Below are 21,923 nucleotides of genomic sequence, written 5' to 3'. Positions count from 1 at the left end.
ATGAAATGAATGTAGCTGCATTGTGGCTTTTTTTAAGTTAATGTTATGTTTAAGCAGAGAATGCCCGGATCATGGCTTCTGATGAGTGCTGGTATCTAACTGTTGTGCATGTTAAGAGAGAATGAACCTGTATGCATGGCAACCTTTTTAACTTTAACACTAACGTCTAGTAAACTCGGTCAGTGTTCCTGCTTTTTCTTCCCTTTTAATTTTTTGTTTATACTGATGCCTACTTTTCAAGGAATGATTTCAGCAGTTGCTTTTCTAAACAGCCTGTGCATGAAGACTAAACTCTCCTTTGTCTATAAGGATTGTGTTCAATACAAGAAATTCCTCATTGCCTGCCATTTGCTTTGTCTGGCCTCTGTGAACTTGATGCTTATGGATGTTTTGCTCTCTGCTTGTTCCCCTTCTGCCTGTCATTCACTCATGAGGCCATTGCAGTAAGCCCCTTCTGAATCTGTAGAAGATCACCGAAACTTAATCAAACCCAGTGGAAAGGTTTCATACTAATGCAGATTTCATTATTTTATTAAAAACTCACTCATAGTCTTTTATTTTACTTTTTTGTGCTTTTTTTCTGAATTAAAACTATCTTAATAATTAGCCTCTATTAAACCCAAAGAAATACAGTTTCGAATACACTGTCCAATGAAAGGCCTAAATACAAACCTACCTCTCTCAGCTACATCTCTCTTCCACCTCCCCACATGTACACACCACTGAGAATATTTGAAGCAGGAACACTGATCTGTTATTGCCTGGTAATTTTCTCGGTGTTGTGTTTGCTTAAATCTTAACTACTCTGTTAGTGCAGTGTCCTGCTATGTGTTTAAGGTTGCCACCCCATGCTATCAATACAGAAGTGTCTAATATTACCAATCCTTATAGCTTAATTTGCTTTCCCTTAACTGTGAGCATAGTGGAATCCTGAATGTTAAATGTTCTGCTATTTTTCCAGTGGCCCTTCCTAACAGTTGCTTTTTAACCACCTAAACTTAATCTGATTTCCTTCTCCCTCAAACTCTATGCTCCTATTAAATTCCTGTATCTGTCAGCCTATCCTATCCCCATCTCTTTCAAGTTTTTTTTCTCACCCAATATGTTTTCTTTCTGAGTCCTTTTTCTTTCTGCAGTTTTTACTCAGACATTTCCCTAAGCATGATTCTCTATCGATTCTGTCATTTGCTTGCCTGCATGACCAAATCCAGTACTTTGTACTGTCTTTGCCTAGTTTCCTTCTGTTACTACATATATATATATGTATTTATATATATGTATATGTGTATATATATATGTATACGTATGTGTGTATATATATATTTTTGTAATTGTGTGTAATTATATTTTTTCTATGTTCGTTTCAGTGTTAGTGTGAGGTCTTGAGGCTGCATATACTTTGAGTCTGAAAGCAAATGAAATTGCACTTTCAGTGTACTGTAGGCAATGTGTTCCAGGACTGTGATGTGACAATGTGGCCTAACACATTTATTCACATCAACTGGAAGCACACAGCATTGGCGTTGGTTTTGGTAATCAACTCAAGCATGCTGTTGACCTTCCAGTTTTCTTCTGTGCATATATATATATGTATGGGGATATAAAATGCATATATATATATATATGTGTGTGTGTGTGTGCGTACGCGCGCGTGTGTGTGTGTGCGCATGTGCGCACATGTGCGTGTATATATCTTTCGCATGGTGTTTGTATATTGTTAGTATGCAGTTAGTTAACTGTGGGGCCCTAATAGGTCTGAATCAGCCTTTGAATGAATGTGCCTAATAATATCCTCAAGTAAATATAGAATAATTCACATGGTGTGCAGACAAAATTCTTGTTTAGTCTTGTATTTATTTTATATATTTTTTCTGGCAGATCAGAATAACACATTAAAAGGTGAAATTGTGTCTGTACACTGCATGTGGTCTGTATGCAAGACTGTTTCTTTTTTTGTATATGTTATTACCTTCTTCTGTGTTTTGTTCCAGTTCGACGGGTCCCACCGAGGTTCTCTATCCCCCCCACCAATCATGAGATCATGCCTGGCGGGAGTGTAAATATCACGTGTGTTGCGGTGGGGTCACCAATGCCATATGTGAAATGGATGCTAGGAGCAGAAGATTTGACACCTGAAGATGATATGCCAATAGGGAGGAACGTCCTTGAGCTTAATGATGTCAGGCAGTCTGCAAACTATACTTGTGTTGCTATGTCTACCCTTGGTGTTATAGAAGCTGTAGCGCAGATAACTGTCAAAGGTATATCCCAAGCACATATATTTGGGCATAGTTCAGTCTTTTCTTTCATTCGTTGCCATATCCTGAGCAAATATATTGCACTGAAAGGGACTAAATGCATCTTACCCTATTAAATCAAAAGGGTAAGTAAATATTCTAGCCAATCAGTGGCATAAGACTAAATACAGATTCAGACAGCAGTAATACTGAAAAATAAGTTAATCGTAATGTGCCATTTTTCTCCTCTATCTAGCTCCCAGCCTTCATTTCAAGTAAATAAAGAATCTTGTAATCTTGCACATACTTGTCAACAGCAGGAGCCTTTAAGAACCAGTCATTGGATTTTTAGAGTTGCTGGGTGTCCAAGTATCATGTTCACTAAGTAATTGGAAACTAGAGGTTCCAAAGAAATCTGAAAATTAAGATGTAATGGTGCACTGTCTGTCTATAAGATTCTGTTTCTGCACATGTTTACGGGATCTATAACAAAACCCAGTATCATTAATTTATGTCAAATAAACTTTACACTACAAAGATTTTCTGACATATTTCTGGAGTAAATCATAATTGCCAAAAGCTTGCTCTGAATAGGTCACACCTTCTTTCCATCCCAGTCTTCCTGTTTTGTTTTTGTTATTGTTGTTTGTTTTGGTTATTAAGCTACTTACTGTAATAATTAATGTCTTATGTAGTGCTAACTATATTTTTTGGAATTTCTCTTTAGCCTTACCCAAACCTCCTGGAACACCTGTGGTAACAGAAAGCACAGCGACAAGCATAACATTGACTTGGGATTCTGGAAACCCTGAGCCAGTTTCCTACTACATAATCCAACACAAACCCAAAAACTCCGAGGAGCCATATAAAGAAATTGATGGGGTGGCCACAACACGCTATAGCGTGGCTGGCCTCAGCCCATATTCAGAGTATGAATTTCGGGTAGTTGCTGTAAATAACATTGGGCGAGGGCCACCCAGTGAGCCTGTGTCAACAAGGACTTCAGAGCAAGCACCTTCAAGTGCACCACGCAATGTGCAGGCCCGTATGTTGAGCTCTACCACCATTTTGGTACAGTGGGAAGAACCTGAAGAACCTAATGGGCAAATACAAGGATACAGAGTTTATTACACCATGGACCCCACTCAACACGTCAACAGTTGGATGAAGCACAATGTGGCTGACAGCCATATTACCACTATTGGCAATCTGGTACCCCAGAAAACATACTCTGTGAAGGTTCTTGCTTTTACTTCTGTTGGGGATGGACCACTTTCTAGTGACATTCAAGTCATCACTCAGACAGGAGGTAAGAGAGCATTGAACAGAATTTGTATGAAAAAAATAAATGGGTAAATTTTGCAGAGAGAGAATTTGAGTTTAAAATGTTGAAAAAAACTTCCTGTCAAGGATAGCCAGTTTATTCAGGCAGCTTTTGCAGATAAATTTTCTCAATTCCATAGTGAAAGTTATCATTGAGAAGTGGAAATTATCCCCTCACACTTTAATTTCTCTTTTCATAAATCTCAAGATGTTTAACAGAAGTTTAATTGAAGTCCCAGGAAGACCTTAATCCTGGAGGTAGCCAAATGTTATGGCTTCTATTTGGCAGTGCACTGAGCACTAAAAGTGTTTGTCAAGTAGCCCTTCACAGCTTGCTTTTGGGAGTTAGCTCTGTTGGTGGGTATTGCTTAGCTGCTGTGTTATTCCCTTATGCTACATCAGTCTAGTGAATCTTGCTTGTGGAAATTTAAAATATATGTGTACTGCCTGTGAATTCAAATAGTTGGTAAACTTCTGAAAACACATAAAATATGAAAGCATTACCTTTGTGTAGGTTCAAGCAAGCAGTTCTACACACTTTGGATTTATAAATCAAATTCAACCTACCCCTAGAAAGCGTTTATCACAAGGTCACCATTTTTTACTTTTTTTATGTTTGCATTTAGGTTGTTTTGTTTCTGTACAGGAGTTTTAGATCCATGAATTAGTTTTACTAGCAAAGGACAAGCAAGCATAGTGAAAAACATTGAAGAGAATTTTTATAAAATCAAAAGTGAGAAGCTCTGGTGGAGCTAAACTGCAGAAAGTGTTTTATTGTAGCAATAAGAAATGAAAGATCCCTTTGTCTAGCAGTTTAGAGAAAGCTGTATGGAGTATTACTATAGGTCAGTGATTGCCTAGAAATATTACATAATACTACTTGAATTTTTTAGTACTGGAAAGTTTTGTGTTGAAGAATTTAGCATCCCTCAGGTTTTTAAAAAACTTATCTCTAAAGTGTAACTGAAGACAGTTATGTTTCATCCACATTTTACTTCTGTGTTTTACCAATATGCATTTAATAAAGAACAGAAATTGAGGTATTGTCCTGGAACCTTTCAAAGTGTTATGTTGCACAAAGTTAAAGATGTTACCTTTTGCAGTATCTCTGCTTAGAAGTTAGTAAATAAACTTTGTTGGACCTTCTAGTGCTACATTAAAATGTGTCTGTGTGCACATGCATATGTAAATATGTACATCATAGTTTACTTTTGGCAATTCTAACCTTTTTTGTGTCTAGTTTTTATACTGACATCTGACTTCTTTTTGAATCCATGTGCAAAAAGATTTTAAAGAAAAAGGCTTAGTGGGTTCCTCATCTGTGTTTTCACGTTCAACCATAAGCCTTTTAGGTTGGTAGGAGTTTGTCAGTGGCTTCACCAGAGAAGGATGAAGCAATCAAAATAATGAGCACGGAGGCTCAGCTGGACTGACCCAAGTTACATTACTTGCTGAGGTCACTTCAGAAAAGCTCTGTTTATTAAGACCTTTATAGAACTTGCCATTAAACCTGCCTATCTGTTTCTGATTACTGTTTCAATCTGAAGAAATTATGACAATGTTAACAGTGCAGGAGGGATTCTCAATCCATTTTCAACTTCATAGCAGAGTTAATTTGACATTTTTTATTTGTAACTATGTTAAAAATCAAAATAAAACTAAAAATGTGGCATACAGGAGGCATTTTTAAGCACTGATACTTGTGGTTGAAATATGAGTATTTCAAGTCATAAAAGAGAATAGGTAAGAAATTCTAGGGCAGTTCTCCAGTTCAGGGTATGTTTAAAAACAAAGATTCTCCTGTCTTTTCTATCCAGCAGTTTCTCTTCAGTGAACACTGAAGAACAAAATGTCCTTTTGTCCCTTCTCTTCTAGATTTGCTTTAGTATAAATCTGAATATGATTGTTTTAGTTTAAGTCTCTCTCAAGCTGAAACTCATCCAAATAAATATGGTGAATATGGTGAATAATAAAGTGGCAATTAAGAACATCAGAAATGGATTTAATGAAAACGTGTAAGAGTAAAAATAGGAATGGAATGGTGAATATGTTTTGATTGATTTTTACTTTTTTGAAACAAATAAGCCTATCATAAATATGTAGCTTAGCCCCTATGCTTACTTTGGGGATATTAGAGTATATATACAACAAAATCTGATTGATACCTGTAACTTACAGGCTCCGTTAGCTTGGTTTCCTTCAAAGTTTTCCTCCCTTATGAGTATTCTGATCATTGGAGAGACATTATAAAAAAAATAATAATTTATTAAAGAAAGAAAATTGTTTACGAGAATCTTGGCTTCCTTAGTACAGCAGAATTGTTCTTTTGAAATGGCTGTATAAGTTGCTTCTCACTTTGCAGGTCGACCAAAACTCTGCAGATAGTGAAAATTAGGTTTATAATTAAAATTTTTGCTAGGAACATATAGTTTGAGGGTAAGAGAAGTATGAATTTTTCAGACAGCCAAACAAACAAAAAAAAAAGTTCAGTTTTCTGTTCTGATATGCTGCTTAGGCATTTTGAGAAAAAAAACATGTCCAATTGCCCGGTTGTTTTCATCAATCTTTACTGTAGAAAGACACCACTTTAAGAAATCCGGTAATAAAAAAACAGCTGTAGATCCGAGCCTTTCATATAAGGAAAGATCAATTTGAAAAGCTACACCTAAGAAAGCCCTTACTCTGCATTTTGGGCCATATGATTTGCTTCTGCTGAGATGGAGTCAGGACCAGTATATTATTTAGGTGAATTGACTTACTAACACTAAATTTTAGAATAAAGAAATATTGGTATAAACTTTAGTGTGATACTTACTGTCCTTTTTCTTTACCTCACTAGAAAACAAGAGCTCTGTTGGTTTATCTCCATTTAGTTGCTTGGGACACACTTCTTATGTACCTTCTCATATTCCCTTTTTTTGCTTAAACTGGTCAGAAGTACACATACTCTCTGAGCAACATAATTCAACCTTTACATACCAGGAAAATTCTTGAGCTTTAAACTGGATGTCTGGGCTTGGGTTTGGTTTGGTTTATGGTTTTTAATGTGCAAACAGAGGATAGCAACTGAAGGAATTCAGAGAATCCTATTTTTACTCTGAGCTTAAGTAGAAAGAGAGGAGAGTGAGAGATATACAAGGTCTCTTGGGTAGTGGATTATTGGAGAAATCGAGAGAAAAAAATTCTGGGAAATGTCTGTAAACGTATGCATCTTTAAACAAGAATTTACAATATAAAACATAATGTTAATTTTAAATCAAGGGTTGGCAGTGGTTTGAAGACTAAGGATTACTACAGTTATAAAAGGCTAATTTTTCTAATATATGGCAGAGGACAGTAATGAGAATGTCAAGTATCTGACTTGCAGGACACATAAATGGAGCCTTATCTTAAAGGAAATGTGTTAATGGTTCTGGAGTTCTTTTGTAAAAGATTAGAAATTGAGAGGAAGGGAGACTGTAGCAAGGGAATACAGTTCTGTGTTGAAGCAAGCTAGCTACTTTGCCAGACATATCAAATTTTTTCATGAACATATGAGTGGGGAAACCTCATGTATCTGAAACTTCACAGTACTAGTCTCCTAGTGAAGCATTTCCTAGAAATGGATTTCCATGAGGGAAGGATTGAGAGCATGAAGCTGGAAACTCAACTGTAATGCAAGGAATCAGGTGGAAGGAGAAATATTTGAAGCTGGAGTGGGCTGTAGGATGGTTTTTAAGTGACAAAATTCCCCTAGAGGCGCATTTCTGGTCAGGTAGGAAAGAATATTTCAGCTTTTGAATAACTCCTCTGTCCTCAAAGCACAGTTAACTCCTGTTATGTGCCCCAGTCTCTGTTTGCTTCATTTAAATGCTAACAAGATGAGACCAATATTGAGGATCTTACCTTAGATTTTTCTTTACTCTAGGGTTTTCTAGTTTTTAATCTCACTCTCTTTTTTTTCTGGTTAGAATATAAAATAGGGTATGGATATAGGATTTTTTTTTAAAAATCTGATTCTTTTTCTAGTCCAGAATTCTGATTTTTGCAAATATGTGCATGAGTATTGGAAATGTGCACACACTACTTTTGTCACTGAACTTAAGTATGGAAGAATGCAGCTTGAAATATTTTTAAGACAGCTCTACTGCTACACTGTAGAAATAGAGTGTAGACAGAATAATGAAGAATAATTCATCTCTTCACTGTGTTCTCTACTCATTCAGACAAGACTATGCAGACTTTGTCTTTAAGACTGACTGACATGTTTTTTTTTTATTCTGTGGGCTCCCTCAATGTCAGTTACACATAATATTGTAAGAAAATGATTTATGGTTTTCTGGTTATTTTTTACAAAATGTGCTATGCTTTTTCAGCATTTGAAATGTATTGTAGTTAATTATTTTGAATACTGTGGTTCTGTACTTAATAGTTCAGAATGGCGAGCGTCAGCTATCTTCAGACTCACTTGAAGAGGTTATTTCTGTTGTAGCAGAAATACAGAGTGGGAGCAGGATGCTTATATAATTAGTACATTATCCATTTTATTTTGTAATTATATTCCATGAGAATTTGGTATATCAAAAAGTACAAGTATTGTTTTCCAAAACAAAAATTCCGGAGCACATTAGTTCTTCAATTATAAGAGCTCTGTAGATCTTACTGCTTATTCCAGAGCAAGCAATAGCATGAATTCTTGGTCCCTTTCAGTTCTCAACTGACTGTAAATTCTCTTAATCTATCTATTGTTCTTTGCAAAACTGATTCCTGATTGAGCTGATAGAGTTTTGCTCTATCTATGGGCTTCACCCTAGCAATTTCATGGGGTCCCTCTCTAGCCTGAAGACTCTCCTTCCTTTCCAGGATCACTTGCATAATCGGTACAGCCCTGGAGTGTTTTTCTGGCTATCTCAACAAGCTGAGAAGCTGTGTAGGGAACTGAAGTGCTTTTCCAATTTGAGATCCCATTTTATGATTCTGTTCTGGCACTTGAATCAGGAATGGACATAGAACCACATATTCAGGACAAGGTCCAGCAATCTGTGTTTGTTTCTGGTTATCTGGCAATAAACGTGGAGGACTAGTCAAGCAAAGGTGTAGAACTTGGTGAAGGTTTAAAAAAAAGAGTAATTCTGGACTCTGTTCTTTGCTTTGTCACTGCACTGTAGTGTTTCATCATATGTACTACCTAGGTTGTGTCATGTTTACAAGCAAGAAATAAGAAGAGGTATAGTCAGTGCTCAGGAGAGTTATGGATTTTAATATACATTTGTAGAGCACACTGACCTAAAAGCAGAAAATATGGAAAACACAATATTGAGAGAATGCTCATGCAGAAAGATCCTGCTCAGTGAGCTGACCATGTACAGCACTAATACGGAAAGTTAGAGTTGATCTGTGTAATTAAAAACACTTCAGCAAGAGTATAAAGTCCATTTACATAGATTTTCCAGTTTTCCTAGGTTTTTTCCATCTCTGAAGGGGACCAGTACCTTCTGTCAGCTCCTCCAGTTTGGCTTAGTTCCCATATGCCACTGAAGAATTTTTTGAACAGATATTGTGTGTTCTAGGCATAAATCCTAAATAGTTTAAAAGTTATCATTCCACTTCCTTATCTGGTACTGTTTCTTTGGCTTAAGGCTTGGGTTCCCTACCAGAGTTTATCAGCATTACAGTTTGTTTAGTTTCTGTTATTTTGGTTTTGCTTTCTTTCTTCTCTATCTTCTCTATCTGGAGCAATGCAGCTTTCCTTGTGACATCTTTCTTTCATCACTGTTTTCATCCTCAGAATTGTCTAACTGTGGTTGAAAAATGTGAGGGGAGACTAGATTTTGCAGCAAGATATTATTTTGATGAACAGCATTTGGAAAAGTCCGATTAGCTATCAACTTGTATAAAATGATAGAGAATTATAAACCTAAGACCATAAAGGGTTTTTCTTTAAAGGAATACTTGGAGGATGACTGTAAAATGTGCACAGAGACAGGAAATACCCTTTGTTCTCCATCTGGTGCCATATTTATCATAATGGATGGTACCAGCCTTCATATGGATCACTTGACGAGTAATTTATTATTATTGCCTGGCTGTGTACCCATATGTTAAGCACATATCATAGCATCACAGGATGATTCAGGCTGGCAGGGTGAACTTCTGGGGAGGTCTCCAGCCCCAGCCCTGCCCAGAACAAGCTCAGCTGTGTTACCAGACCGGGCTGCTCGGGGTTTCACCCAGTTGTGGTGTAAAATCCCCCAAGACTGGATATAGCCCAGCCTCCCTGGGCCCCAGCCCCACCACTGGCCTGTCCCCATGGGGAAAAAGTCTTCTCCTTACCTCCAGCCTGAGCCTCTCATGCTTCAGCTTGTGCTGCCTCTCACCAACCCACCACCCACCCACCGCTGTGAAGAGCCAGGCTGCATCTCCTCCATCCCTCACGCTGGGGCCAGGGATGCTGTTGGGTGCCCTCAAAGCCGCCCCTTCTCCCAGCTGAACCAGCCCCAGTCCCTCAGACTCTCCACACAGGGCATGGGCCCCAGCTCAGAGCTGTCTTGCTGATGCCCAAAACCAGTTGGAGTACCTGCATGTGGTCTGATGGACACTGAGCAGAGGGAAAGTCCCTGCCCTATCCTGGCTCTCCAGCCTGTCTCCTGCTCACACCACTGCAGGCACCACTGGCCCCTGTTGCTACCTGGGCACACGGCTGGCTGTGGCTCAGCTCGCTGCCCTTCAGGGCCCAAGGCTGTCCCCTGCAGAAGCTCCCTGGCATTATCAGCCCCAGCCTGCCTTCCGTCAGGGCTCTACCTTCTTGATACAGGGCATTCTGACGTTCATAGGGAACCATCGGCCTCTACGTCGCCCCTCTCCAGCTCCCTTTTAGCAGCCAGCCCTCGAATGTGTCAGCTGGTCCCCCCCAGCTTGATGTCTTCTGCAAAGCCAGAACGTGTGCCCTCCATCCCTTCCTCCAGGTCACTGATAGAGATGTCAAACACAGGATGGATAGAATGGCACAGATAACATAAACTGCTGCTTGACCTTCCATGACGAGGCAAAAGTGATTTTGTAACTCCCACCGTGCTGCTCAGTTGCTTTGCCAAAATACTTTTTTCCCTATCCTTTGATACACATTGAATCAAACAATTTTTTTTCCACAGGTCAGTTTTACCAGTTTTTATCTCTATGTCAGATGAAGCAAACAAAATGCCTACAGCCAGGTACCCACCTGAGTCTTGTGAAATATATTTTGAAAAACCTGTAGCAAAATAAATGCTTCCAAATAGCTGCCTAGACTCCAGATTTTATTATTCAATTTTGGTAAGCCTGCAGTGGGGCTCCACATCTTACTTTAAGCAGTGTTCAACAAAAGGCAAATCTGCAGCTGTTGTCCAGTTGTTAGGAGTGTTTTGAAATAACTAGCCTAAAAAGTTGTAATGTTCACCTAGTAAGTGCATTTATACAACTGTGCTATAGATTTGCCAAGTTAAATTTTGATCTAGTAGTATTTCAGATTCTGTTCTCAAAGTTGAGAATTATCCAGTTAGCCCACTCTCTCCCTCTTAATTCCAAATCCATTCAAATTAAAAAGGATAAAATGAGAAGTATTTCTGTTAAAAATACTTTGTTGATATTTCCTGTAATTCCTTCTTGATCTTTTCCCTTTTGCACTTTGCAGTACCAAGGAAGTGGCCTCTGTACACCAGACATCTTTTAGAAAAACAGCTAATTACTCCTATCCTTTCTTCTTCTTGTAAAGAGACTTGGTGTCCTGTTCACCCTCACTCATTCCCTCAGAAATTGGCAACATCCTTCTACACTGTTCCTGTTCTATTTTTTTTTTATTTATGGGAAAAAAAAAAAAAAAAAAAAAAAAAAAAAAGTGAATGGTAGGGACATACAACCTCCACACAGGAGATTGAATATACACCTCATGTTGACGGGTTATCTGTCTGCTTAAAGGTTAGATATCAAACCTGCACCAGCATACACAAGAGCAGTGTTATCCTCAGACTGACGTTCTGTAGAAGCTTGAGGAAGATAAGAATTACAATCACAAATTACTTTTACCATTTGCACCATGATGGTTTTAAGTCTTTTACTGTACAGAAGAAACACACTTATAATGCTATAATAAAATTCTACCCCGAACAATTATTGTGAAATGATGATTATTGCCACATCCTACTTGTCACACCTGTTCTCAGTATGTTCTAAGAAGTACTTCTGGTATTATTTTTCTCAAAAAAATAAAAGCATGCCACATTTTATTCTTGAAAAACTGGAAATGCTGTGGAAGACTGTTTCATGCCTTAACAACAGTACTATTAACTGTAAATAATGTTTTAGAACTTGGGTGCCAAAATGATTGTATACATTTCAATGACAAGGTTATATTTTGCTGTCTTTTCCCAGTCAACCTTATTATTCGCCGTATATTTGCAGGAGTAAATGAGGGTATCATTTAGTGTGGATAATTTCTGTGATGATAACAACAGAGGATGTTCTTGACTACTGGCATCAGAGTTTCATTTTGGTTCTTGCAATTAGAAATTGTTGTGACTAGAAATTCAGCTACGTTGGTAAAAATACGTGTCATTAAAAGGGTAGAAATATGTCACTTAATGAGAACATTGTTGAAGATCTCTTCAGTAGGTTATAACTTCTTCAGGTTACAAGAACATACAATGTTTACTTGTCTCCTTAAAGAGCAGGATGTGTTTAGTACCTTAGTTAATTATGAGCTGAGCAAACCGTTTGCAGATTATGAAATACATGTAATGGTTTGAACACTTTCTTCCTGACTATTCCAACCAATCTTATGTAATACTAATATTTCCCCATAAACACACACATATATACAAGTAAGTATATATTCGCCTTTTCACACATAAGTTGTTAGATTGCTGGTATTCGTCACATAATTTTCACACATAAGTTGTTAGATTGCTGGTATTTCTGTGTGCATTTTTTACACTGTAAAACATTTATCTGAAATCCTTGATAATTTGTAATGTGTAAATTAAAAATATCATTATTTTTTTTTCTGAGCTCAGATTATTTTATTTCATAATACAGTTAATTTAAGTTCAGTAAGTTCAGTAAAAATAATATTGTATGAAATAGTCAGATAATAGTTTAAAAGGTTTGAAAGGTAAGAGTTGAACTAGACAAGTAAACAATTGGCAACACTGCTTTTTCTTTAGTGCCTGGTCAGCCACTGAACTTCAAAGCAGAACCAGAGTCTGAAACGATCATATTACTGTCCTGGACACCTCCACGCTCTGATACCATTTCCAGCTATGAACTGGTTTACAAAGATGGGGAGCATGGGGAGGAGGTAAGTGAAAAGACTATACATCTTTTAAATACTCTTTAATAGTCGGACATAAAATGCTGCAATGGTTAAAATTGATGGATTAGTAACTTCCTTTAGGACAAATGCCTTGATTAACAGTTTGTTAAACCCCACAGTCAGTTTAACAATAGACTGGGAGTGTGTATACAGCAGAAAATGCTGTAGATGGTTACCAGACAGTGGAACTTTGCTGTTGTTCACAATGAGTCATTCACACAAGTTGCATCCAGTTTCAGACATTGATCATGTCTCTCCAAAACTGTTCCTCTACAAAGGCTTGGAAGCAGTAGTGTTTTGGGCATATCATGGACTCGTTAAGATTTTTTGTACTTATATTAGGACTTTGAAATCTGTTTTCAGCCTTAGAGAATTTTTGTTTCTCTTTGCCACCATATAAGAGAGTTCTCAATCTTCTCTACTCTTTCAGTAATATTTGAGAAGAAAATACGTGTTTGTTTTTTTTTTTTTAATTTAAAAACCTGCTGTGGACCTTTTCTGTACCATTATTTCTTAAAGAACTTTCAGTTTGAGGGCCTCTGTGGTGTTAATACCATAGACTTTAAAATAAACAGTTCTTCTGATATGGAAAACATGGTATTACCAGATGTCCCAGACAAAGAAGCCAGCAGTTTCAGAAGGCAGCAGGAGATTGTCAGCCTCATTGATTTCTCCTCCATCATCAACTCATTGCTGATGCTTCAGTTGAGCTTATGTTTATGGTGCCTTCACACATATACTGTGAATGCATAAGCTCATTTTGTTGAAGGGGGGCAGATCCATATTTCACCTCCAAACAGGTTGCAGGTCTCTGCTTAGTAAGATACCCTTTGGAAGAATTTGCTTCTTAATAATTTGAACACAAATTTAACTATGAGATTAAATCCAAGGTTATTCACATTATAAAATTCTGTATTTTACTTCATAAGAGGTAACTATAGGTAAGGCTTTGTTCATGTGTTATTGTCTGAAAAGCCTTTTATACTTTGTACACAACTATTACTTCCTCTGACATTCAAATAACTTCTCTGTCTCTGAGTTTGACTTATTAAGCTGTTAAATTTTTAAAATATTGCTCCTTAATGCGTGTTTGTCAAAACCAATGCATTAATTTTTGTTTCGTTTTAGTTTGGTTTTGTTCTGATGCATACCCTTGAATTTACTTTTTTTTTTTAATGGGATTATCTTCAGTATAAAAGAATTTATTCTGTAGGCAACATATGGAATTCAGAGTCTCTGAATATTAATCAGGACATCCTCTTATTACCTACCTTTAGCAACGGGTTTCCACTGAACCTACTACATCTTATCGCCTGCAAGGCTTAAGGCCAAACAGCTTGTACTTATTCCGTCTAGCTGCACGTTCTCCACAAGGCCTGGGTGCTTCAACAGCAGAAATCTCAGCAAGAACCATGCAGTCAAGTAGGTGTTTTTCCTTGCTAACTTTATTCCCTTGTCTTGTATTTCTCGAAGAGATTAATGTCATTAGCCCAGAGAGGCAGCAACAGCAAAAAAGGCAAAATAATAAAAATAGGGCATTCATGCTACTTAACACAGCAAAAGAATGCTTAAAATGTGTATTCTTGTAGATGTGTTGTGATCAAATTAGGATATGAGTCTCTTACATAGTTTCAGAAAAAAACTGTAAACCAGTGTCTAAGGAGACAATATTATGCTGTCATAGTAATATTTTATGTTATAAAAGGATAAAATGTTTTATCATGAAGTAGATGTACATCAATAGCAATCCTCCACCTGTAAAATTCCACCTGCCCAGTCTGCAGATTTCCTGTAATACTAGGTTGTTCCTGCAGCATCTCCCTGAAGGGTACCCTGTAGGGTGGGTCAGGTTGAATATTTCAGACTATACCAAAAATTTCCTTATAACTGTTTTTCTATAGTAGCTAATCATTCCAATTTTAAGTTAGATTTTTATAATCGAGGGTTTTTGTGACATTTAGTAATTTTTTATACCAATAGAAAAAATGTTTTTTCACTGGATGCTTATGGAGACAATGTCATGAAACTTACCATATTTGTCTGCAAATGAGATGTAAAAAAATTTCAGGAGTTATATATACATTTTAAAATATTTAAATTAAGACTTAATTAAAACAATTAGATATTCAAGGATGACATCCAGAAGTGCTACTCTTGCTTGTTATGCTTTCCTGATAGTTTGCATTACACTGTGTCATTTTAAAACTTAGTGTGATTCTACTTGTATTTGTTTTAAATTAAATGGCCTTTTCTTAAAGTAATATTATTCAAAACAGAAAACTCAGATTCCCAGTTGACATGAGGCTTTTTAATTTGCAATCATGACAGATATGATTAGACCATCATTATTTGTTAGTGTTATACATTAATAGTAATTAGTGTGATTGGAGATACAGTGCTTGCAGATTTTTAACCAAAGCTAAATCTGCTTCTGAGGCATTTCTAAGGCATTCGGAATAAGCATAAAAGATAATTCTATAACACAAGGCTAGTTTTAGAAATAGTGGCAAGACACCTTTTAATTTAAGTAACTCAGAATTAATAATTTGATGAAGAAAAAGGTATTTAGTTATTCTGGGAACCATTTCAGCAATTTAGCATGCTTAATCTCATATTGGGTGAAGACTGCTTAGGCTGTGCATACAAAATAAACATCTAGGGGCCAAGGTTGCATGTTCCATATATAAACACATTGTTGTTTCCCTTCTCAATGTAAGAATATGTTATGCTTTTTTCAGCTTTATGTCTTCAGATAGTAGGAAAATCCAGTCGATTTCAGTGGGCAGACCCTGCTTATTTGCTGAAAAGATTGTGAAATCCTTTATGCAAAAATTGTGTATTTTAAGAAAAAATTATGTGCATTAGTAAATCTGGTTACACAAGTAGCCTACAGATTATCCTTAGTTACATAAGTGCAATATTTTGCATTTTCATAGTACAATGGATTAAAAATTAATAAACTTCTATGAGTTAATTAGCAATATTCACCAGAATACACTACTGCCTTTCAACTTGGTTTCAGAGAAAGATGCTACAGGGATTTATTTATTTAAATATAAGATCCTTAATGGTCATTTTACTTGTATTTTACTTCCTGCACGAGTCAATGGTAGAAGGGGACCAACATGTTTTGAGTACTTGATTACTGGATTAGCCTAAAAAAAAACCAACAAAAAAAAAAAAAACAACATGCAAATGTGATAATTCTGATCTGTCCCTCCATCCACCTCCTCTAGTTAGTTGAAATGCTGGTACATTTCCTCCTGTTTTTCCATCAAAAGAGAAATGTACCATAATGAGTAAAAAGCCACTGATCCCTGTAGAAGAGCTGTAGGGAATCAAAAGATACACGTGTAAATGCAATAAGTCACAGCAGGGTCCTAGGCCTTCTCTGTTGCTTTAATTTTGTTTGATGTGCCTAGTATAAGTACCAGAAATGCACTTGTTTCTTTTTTCCCTTAAGGAATGGGAAGAAAATAGGAGACAATCCCCCAACAAACAAACCAAAAAGCACCATAAAGATCTTGCACCCAAAATTTATGTTTTCCTTACAAGAAATAAGGCAGAAGTTGGGGTCCATGTCTACCACTCCTGCTGGTGAATTTGAACTATGGCTCCTTTTTTGGTTCTCTGAATGATTTCACTTAGTATGTATAGACTTTGCTAAGTCAAAGTGCATTTAAGCACATAAGTTCATACCTAACTTTCAGTGGTTGAATTGCATCACTGAAAGCAATGGAATGACATACATGCTTAAATGCTCTGAAGCCTGGAAAAGGTAACTATGCTAACAGACTCCTTTTAGTACAAATCAGTCATGGTGAGAACTTTTGCTCTAGAAGATTGGTGCTGGTGATAAGAGGTGAAACAAAGTCAGAATCTCTCACCGTACTGATGTACTGAGCTTGTGAACACTCTGTAAAATTAATACCTGCTTTCTTGATACTTTGTTTGGGGGTAGATTTTTTTTTTTTCCTATATAAGTTGCCTACATTACTGGTAGGATTTAATTCTTTGCTAGCAAAGGTGTCTCCAAGAGGAGTTAAAAAAATAAAACTGACAGCTGATCTAGGGTAAGTACAAGTTACAGTCAGAATCAACAAGCCTGTCACTTTTTCCTGGTAGGTAAATCTTTGACTAAGACTTTCTTCGTCTGCGATTGACTGCATGCTTCTAGAATGTTGGCTACAATAAATGTTTCAGTAAATGCTTTCCATCTAAACCTAATTTGCGGTTGACTTGTGCCAGGCAGACTCAGTTATTAAAAAAAAAAAAAAAAAAGAAAGAAAAAACATACTTTTATGAGAGTGGGGAGGCTATAAAAATGGCAATTTATGGAGAAATTTCTAGCAATTATTGCAAGTTTTTAGGAGTTCTGTAAAAGGAGAATTTTTATCAAAGAAAGTAAACCCACTTTAGGGGAGATGTCCAAATTTGCAAATAAATACATGTTATGTATCATTTAAAATATTATAGCTTGCATTAATTGCAATGATTAAAAAGATAGATCAGTAATCATAGAAGTGTCACGTTTTTGTTTTATTTCAAGAAGAATTTTAATTACAGGTAGGTAATATTGTTTTGAGGTTCATTTTCATGTATTTCCCCTACATCCTTTTTCACCATTTAGTTGATCTTTTCATTTTCAGTTTCCTCACATTAATAAGCCAAGGTGCATATGATTATCTGATGTTTTGCTTTTTTAAGTTTCTACTCTTTTTGGTTTATTTTTTATTTTCATTTGGCTGTCTTTTATTTATTTTTATTTTTTCTTTTGTTCATTTTTTTCAATCACTCCTATCCTTTCACTCAAATCCTCCTTTAACCCACTACTGAAATTAGAGCCATCAGCTCCTCCTCAAGACATTAGTTGCACAAGCCCCAGCTCCACTAGCATTTTGGTAAGTTGGAAACCTCCACCGGTGGAAAAACAGAACGGCATTATCACTGAATACTCCATCAAGTACATTGGGATTGATGGAGAAGATGTCAAGCCCCATGAAATTTTGGGAATTTCCTCGGACAGTACCCAATACCTTTTGGAACAGCTGGAAAAATGGACTGAGTACCGGATCTCTGTGACTGCCCACACTGATGTTGGACCTGGCCCGGAGAGCTTAGCAGTATTGATTCGGACAGATGAAGATGGTATGTTGCCTCCACTACATCAGTTTGCGCCTCTGACTCTCTGTCGATCTGCTGTCTTTTGTATAGCCTAACAATATATTTTTCTGCTCCTCTTTTTTCCCAAATCACAGATATTATCACCCTTTGAGTTTTTTAATCAAAGACTTGTCCTTTCTACACCATTTTTATATTTGGTATTTTTATTTTTTTTTTAACAGAAAGTACCTTTTTGTGAATGACATGAATCTGCTGCCCCTTTAAGACCATACACATTCTTCTTGCTCCTTCTTTAACATAAAAATAACTCAGGGGAAAATCTTTCTGCCTTTTCCGTGATTTTACAATCATTGTTATTTTTAAACACTTAAGTCTATGAACTTCTTTTCAGGTTTTGGTTTTGGTTTTGATTTTTTTTTAAACCGCTTTCTTGTTCCATGTTGTGCTTTTTGATTTGGGTTTTTTGGGTTGATTTTTTTTCTTGAGTTTTGTTTTTGATATTAGAAAACTGATGCTCCACACATTTTCTTTTCTTCCATGCCTGACAGTAACAGAAGACAACCCTATTATCAGCCTCCTTTTTATACTACTGAAAAAAACAAACCAAACCAAAGCAAAGAACTTAGCTAAGAAAAATAAGGGAAAATTTTTTTGAAACCTTTTGTGTTTTTATTATTAGTGGTATTATTATTATTTCAGTGATTAAAATTTCTCTTTGTACTATAATGCTTTGAATCTCAAAGCATCTTCCTTGGCTTTTGTACATTTTTACATGTTTTTCTATTTCTCTAATACTCTTTTTTCTTCCATTTTTTGCATCAGTCATGTTTTTTGATCTTTTCACTGAAAGGTAGAGCATATTGGTTGAGCATTTTCATTTGTCAAACAATTTGTATTCTTCAAAGAAAACATAGTGAGTCTGCTCTTTAAAAAAAAAAAAAAAAAAAAAGACATGGGTGGAACATGTGGCTGTAATTCTCTTCTGTCCAATGATGTTGTTCCAGTTCCTAGTGGTCCTCCTCGCAAAGTCGAGGTAGAGGCTGTCAACTCTACTGCTGTTAAAGTATCATGGCGCTCACCTGTACCTAATAAACAGCATGGTCAGATCCGAGGATATCAGGTCCACTATGTGAGGATGGAAAATGGAGAGCCAAAGGGTCAGCCCATGCTGAAGGACATCATGCTGGCCGATGCACAGGTAATTAGGGCATTTTATATTCTTTTCTAGGTCACAGTGAAAACATTTTGTGTGCCAGAGATCTATCCAGACCTGCCTGTTTTTCTATATTTCAGCCTACCGGCTAACATTTTTTATCTATATTTTAACAACTTCTTTTCAGAATACTTATATTTAAATGTTCTTGGGCCAAACCTAGGCACCCTTTTCTCTATAGGTGTGCAACTAAACGATAAACCGTGTCATTCTGCTGGCTCCCTTAAACCTGGAGACTTCAGCCTATACCTATGCTCTGAAGGTTTAAAGCATCAGGGAGATCTGAGCCAGGTCACAGTCAGTGCAGCAAATTGTGCACTCTCTGATCCACCCATGTGATATTTCGGTGGAGAAACTAGAATCCTTAGGAGCCTGTGTTAGCCTATTATTACAGTGTTTCTATCATAGCATGTATCCATCTCACCACGTGTTTCACAGGGAATGAATTTATTAGTGCAACTATAGAAATCACCGAAGTATTTATACTTGTCATTATTCATATCATTAACCATGCAATAGAATGAGCAGCTTAGTTTAAATAGGTATAGGGTTACTTATACTGCAAATTTTCCTGTCTGTTTTATAAATTATGAGACATGATGAATACAAAAGACTGATCACATCAAGTTTAAAAAGCTTCTGAAAATAAGATTTTAATGATTGGGATACACTAGTCCTTTTTAAAACTAAAGAAGTTCCTGATACTGGATTCCTGATACTGGAGTAATCACCCTACACTGAAACTTTCAAGTAAATACTTCTCATTTTGCTAGCTCTCCATTTATGACTGGAATGTGACTGGAAACAGTAAGAAATTACCAACCTAGCATAAAGTAAAGAGTTAAATTTGCCTCTTAAGCATTTTATGTGAATAGATAAATGGGTTTTGCTGTCTTTCATTTCTTCTTCCAGTCTTAGTTCTAAATTTCAGGTCTCCAGATATATTTCTTGAGAACAAGTCTCCTACACCTGCATTTTGCTGATGACCTTATTCTCAAAGTATTATCTCTGTTCCTGGACGTCTTTGCTGCAGTTTTACCTGCTAGTCTGCCTACCTATCTATATGTTTTTACCTGTTTTGCAAAACTTGGTATCCTTACAAGCTTAAATTCAGTGGAGGGAAACAGATGGGGAGGTGGGAAGGGAAAGGAAGATAAATAGAAAAGGAGATGCTGCTGTACTTTGGTTCTCCCCTTCCTTGCACAGATTTTCACTTTCAACCTCTATGTAGTAGTAGATTAAAATAATTTTAAACACTAGAAGGTCAAAAATGGGAGACTAAATGAGATATTGGAGCCCAAATATAAAAGCAAAAGTCATATTTCTTTTTTTTGCGATATTTGGCTTTGATCTACCTGTTTGCCATTGTTTCACTTGAGATAGTCACCTTTCTCCTCCCACCACTCCTTCCTGCCTATTATACTTTGATGATACATGTGATCAAAGCTTGTGCAGGTATGAAAACCTTGATGGTAAACTATCAGTGTGATTAGCTTTCGAGACTAAAAAATTTATTTAATTAATTTGAAGAAGGCATTGATTCATTTAGGAAACTCAAGCATATAGCCTAGTAACATCACTAAATAAACCAGGTAGCCTGTAATTCTGCCTAGGTAGCTTTTACTAATACAATCCATTATAAAATATTACTAAATGGTGCAAAGAGATTCACTATTTCTTTCATCATTCAAAGAAGCAGAAGTAGTTTTTTTTAGGGAGAGAAGAAGTGAGATTAAAAATGACTGGCCTGATTTCATTAACCAAATTCAGTGTGATTCTACATGATTAATTCAAATTTTACATTATTTTTCCAGACATCTTTCATATTTATTTTACTGTTAAGAAAACATTACCTCAACCAGGCTCCAAATCTCTTAATTCCTTTTTTTTTTTCCTTCCAACATTCTTTACTCTCAATCAGTGGGAATATGATGATACTACTGAACATGTGAGTAGTTTTTGATTGGCCAGAAAAACAGTTTGTGTTGGGTTTGAGATTTCTTTTTCTTTTTGCTTGTTTCCTTGTAGCCTTCTTTGATTTTTGTGATTTTTCTTCTGTTTTCTGTTTTGTTTTGTTTTGTTTTTTATTTTTGTCATTTGCACAAATGCATGCTCCTAGCATCAAAGGTTTTTCCCTTATGTTATTTTTTCTTTTTCTTTTTTTTTTTTTTTTTTTTCCAGAGAGAATGGGGGTTACTGTGTCTTGCTTGTTCTGGGGTTTAGCATGATGCCAAAATGTACAGAACTGTTTCATGTTTTCTTTTTTTTTTTTTTTTTTTTCATGGCTGTCACTGACTTTGCCTCAGAATTTCCTCTTTACAAGAAGGTGTTAAAAAAATAAAACAGAAGTAGTTCAGAGTTGCATAGCAGTAGTCAGATTTTTTTGTATTCATTTTAAGTTTAATATTTTTTTGTGTAGCTGGAAGTTGAAGTCATTTGTGCTTTCTTTTTGGTACTTTGATAAATACATTTTGTATGCTATCAGGAAAGCCAAATACCCTGCTGTGTTTATGCCTAAGCAATAGTGTTTGCTGTATCCAAATCATACATTTAAACGACAACATTAAATGCAGTCGAATCTTTTACACCAAGAAGTACTGTTTGTTTCAGATGAGGCGAATATCTTCATCACTGTTTAAAAGAATGGCAAATTTTTCCCCTTTTACAATTTTACCCTGTTAATATCAGGTGCAGTTTCCTT

At 36.3% G+C, this 21,923-nt stretch overlaps 1 protein-coding gene across 50 annotated transcripts in view; it reads left to right on the top strand.

Annotated features, from left to right (window-relative positions):
• The window catches only part of PTPRD (protein tyrosine phosphatase receptor type D), a 1,276,575-nt gene that overhangs the window by 1,136,939 nt on the left and 117,713 nt on the right, over positions 1–21,923 (top strand). For 29 of the 50 annotated variants that reach the window (XM_042804932.1, XM_042804933.1, XM_042804934.1 and 26 more), the window contains 7 exons: positions 1,992–2,261; positions 2,965–3,546; positions 12,737–12,870; positions 14,163–14,307; positions 17,728–18,033; positions 19,014–19,207; positions 21,144–21,170. In XM_042804932.1, the coding sequence (XP_042660866.1) occupies positions 1,992–2,261; positions 2,965–3,546; positions 12,737–12,870; positions 14,163–14,307; positions 17,728–18,033; positions 19,014–19,207; positions 21,144–21,170 (1,658 nt within the window). The remainder of the gene's footprint in view (positions 1–1,991; positions 2,262–2,964; positions 3,547–12,736; positions 12,871–14,162; positions 14,308–17,727; positions 18,034–19,013; positions 19,208–21,143; positions 21,171–21,923) is intronic. The other 21 variants (XM_042804965.1, XM_042804964.1, XM_042804955.1 and 18 more) reach the window with 4 other exon arrangements.

Source organism: Tyto alba, unplaced genomic scaffold (assembly GCF_018691265.1).
Source record: "Tyto alba isolate M040663 unplaced genomic scaffold, T.alba_DEE_v4.0 Super-Scaffold_42, whole genome shotgun sequence".
Lineage (NCBI taxonomy): Eukaryota > Metazoa > Chordata > Aves > Strigiformes > Tytonidae > Tyto > Tyto alba.
Note: the sequence above shows the minus strand (reverse complement) of the source record. Positions and strands in the feature narration are given on the sequence as shown.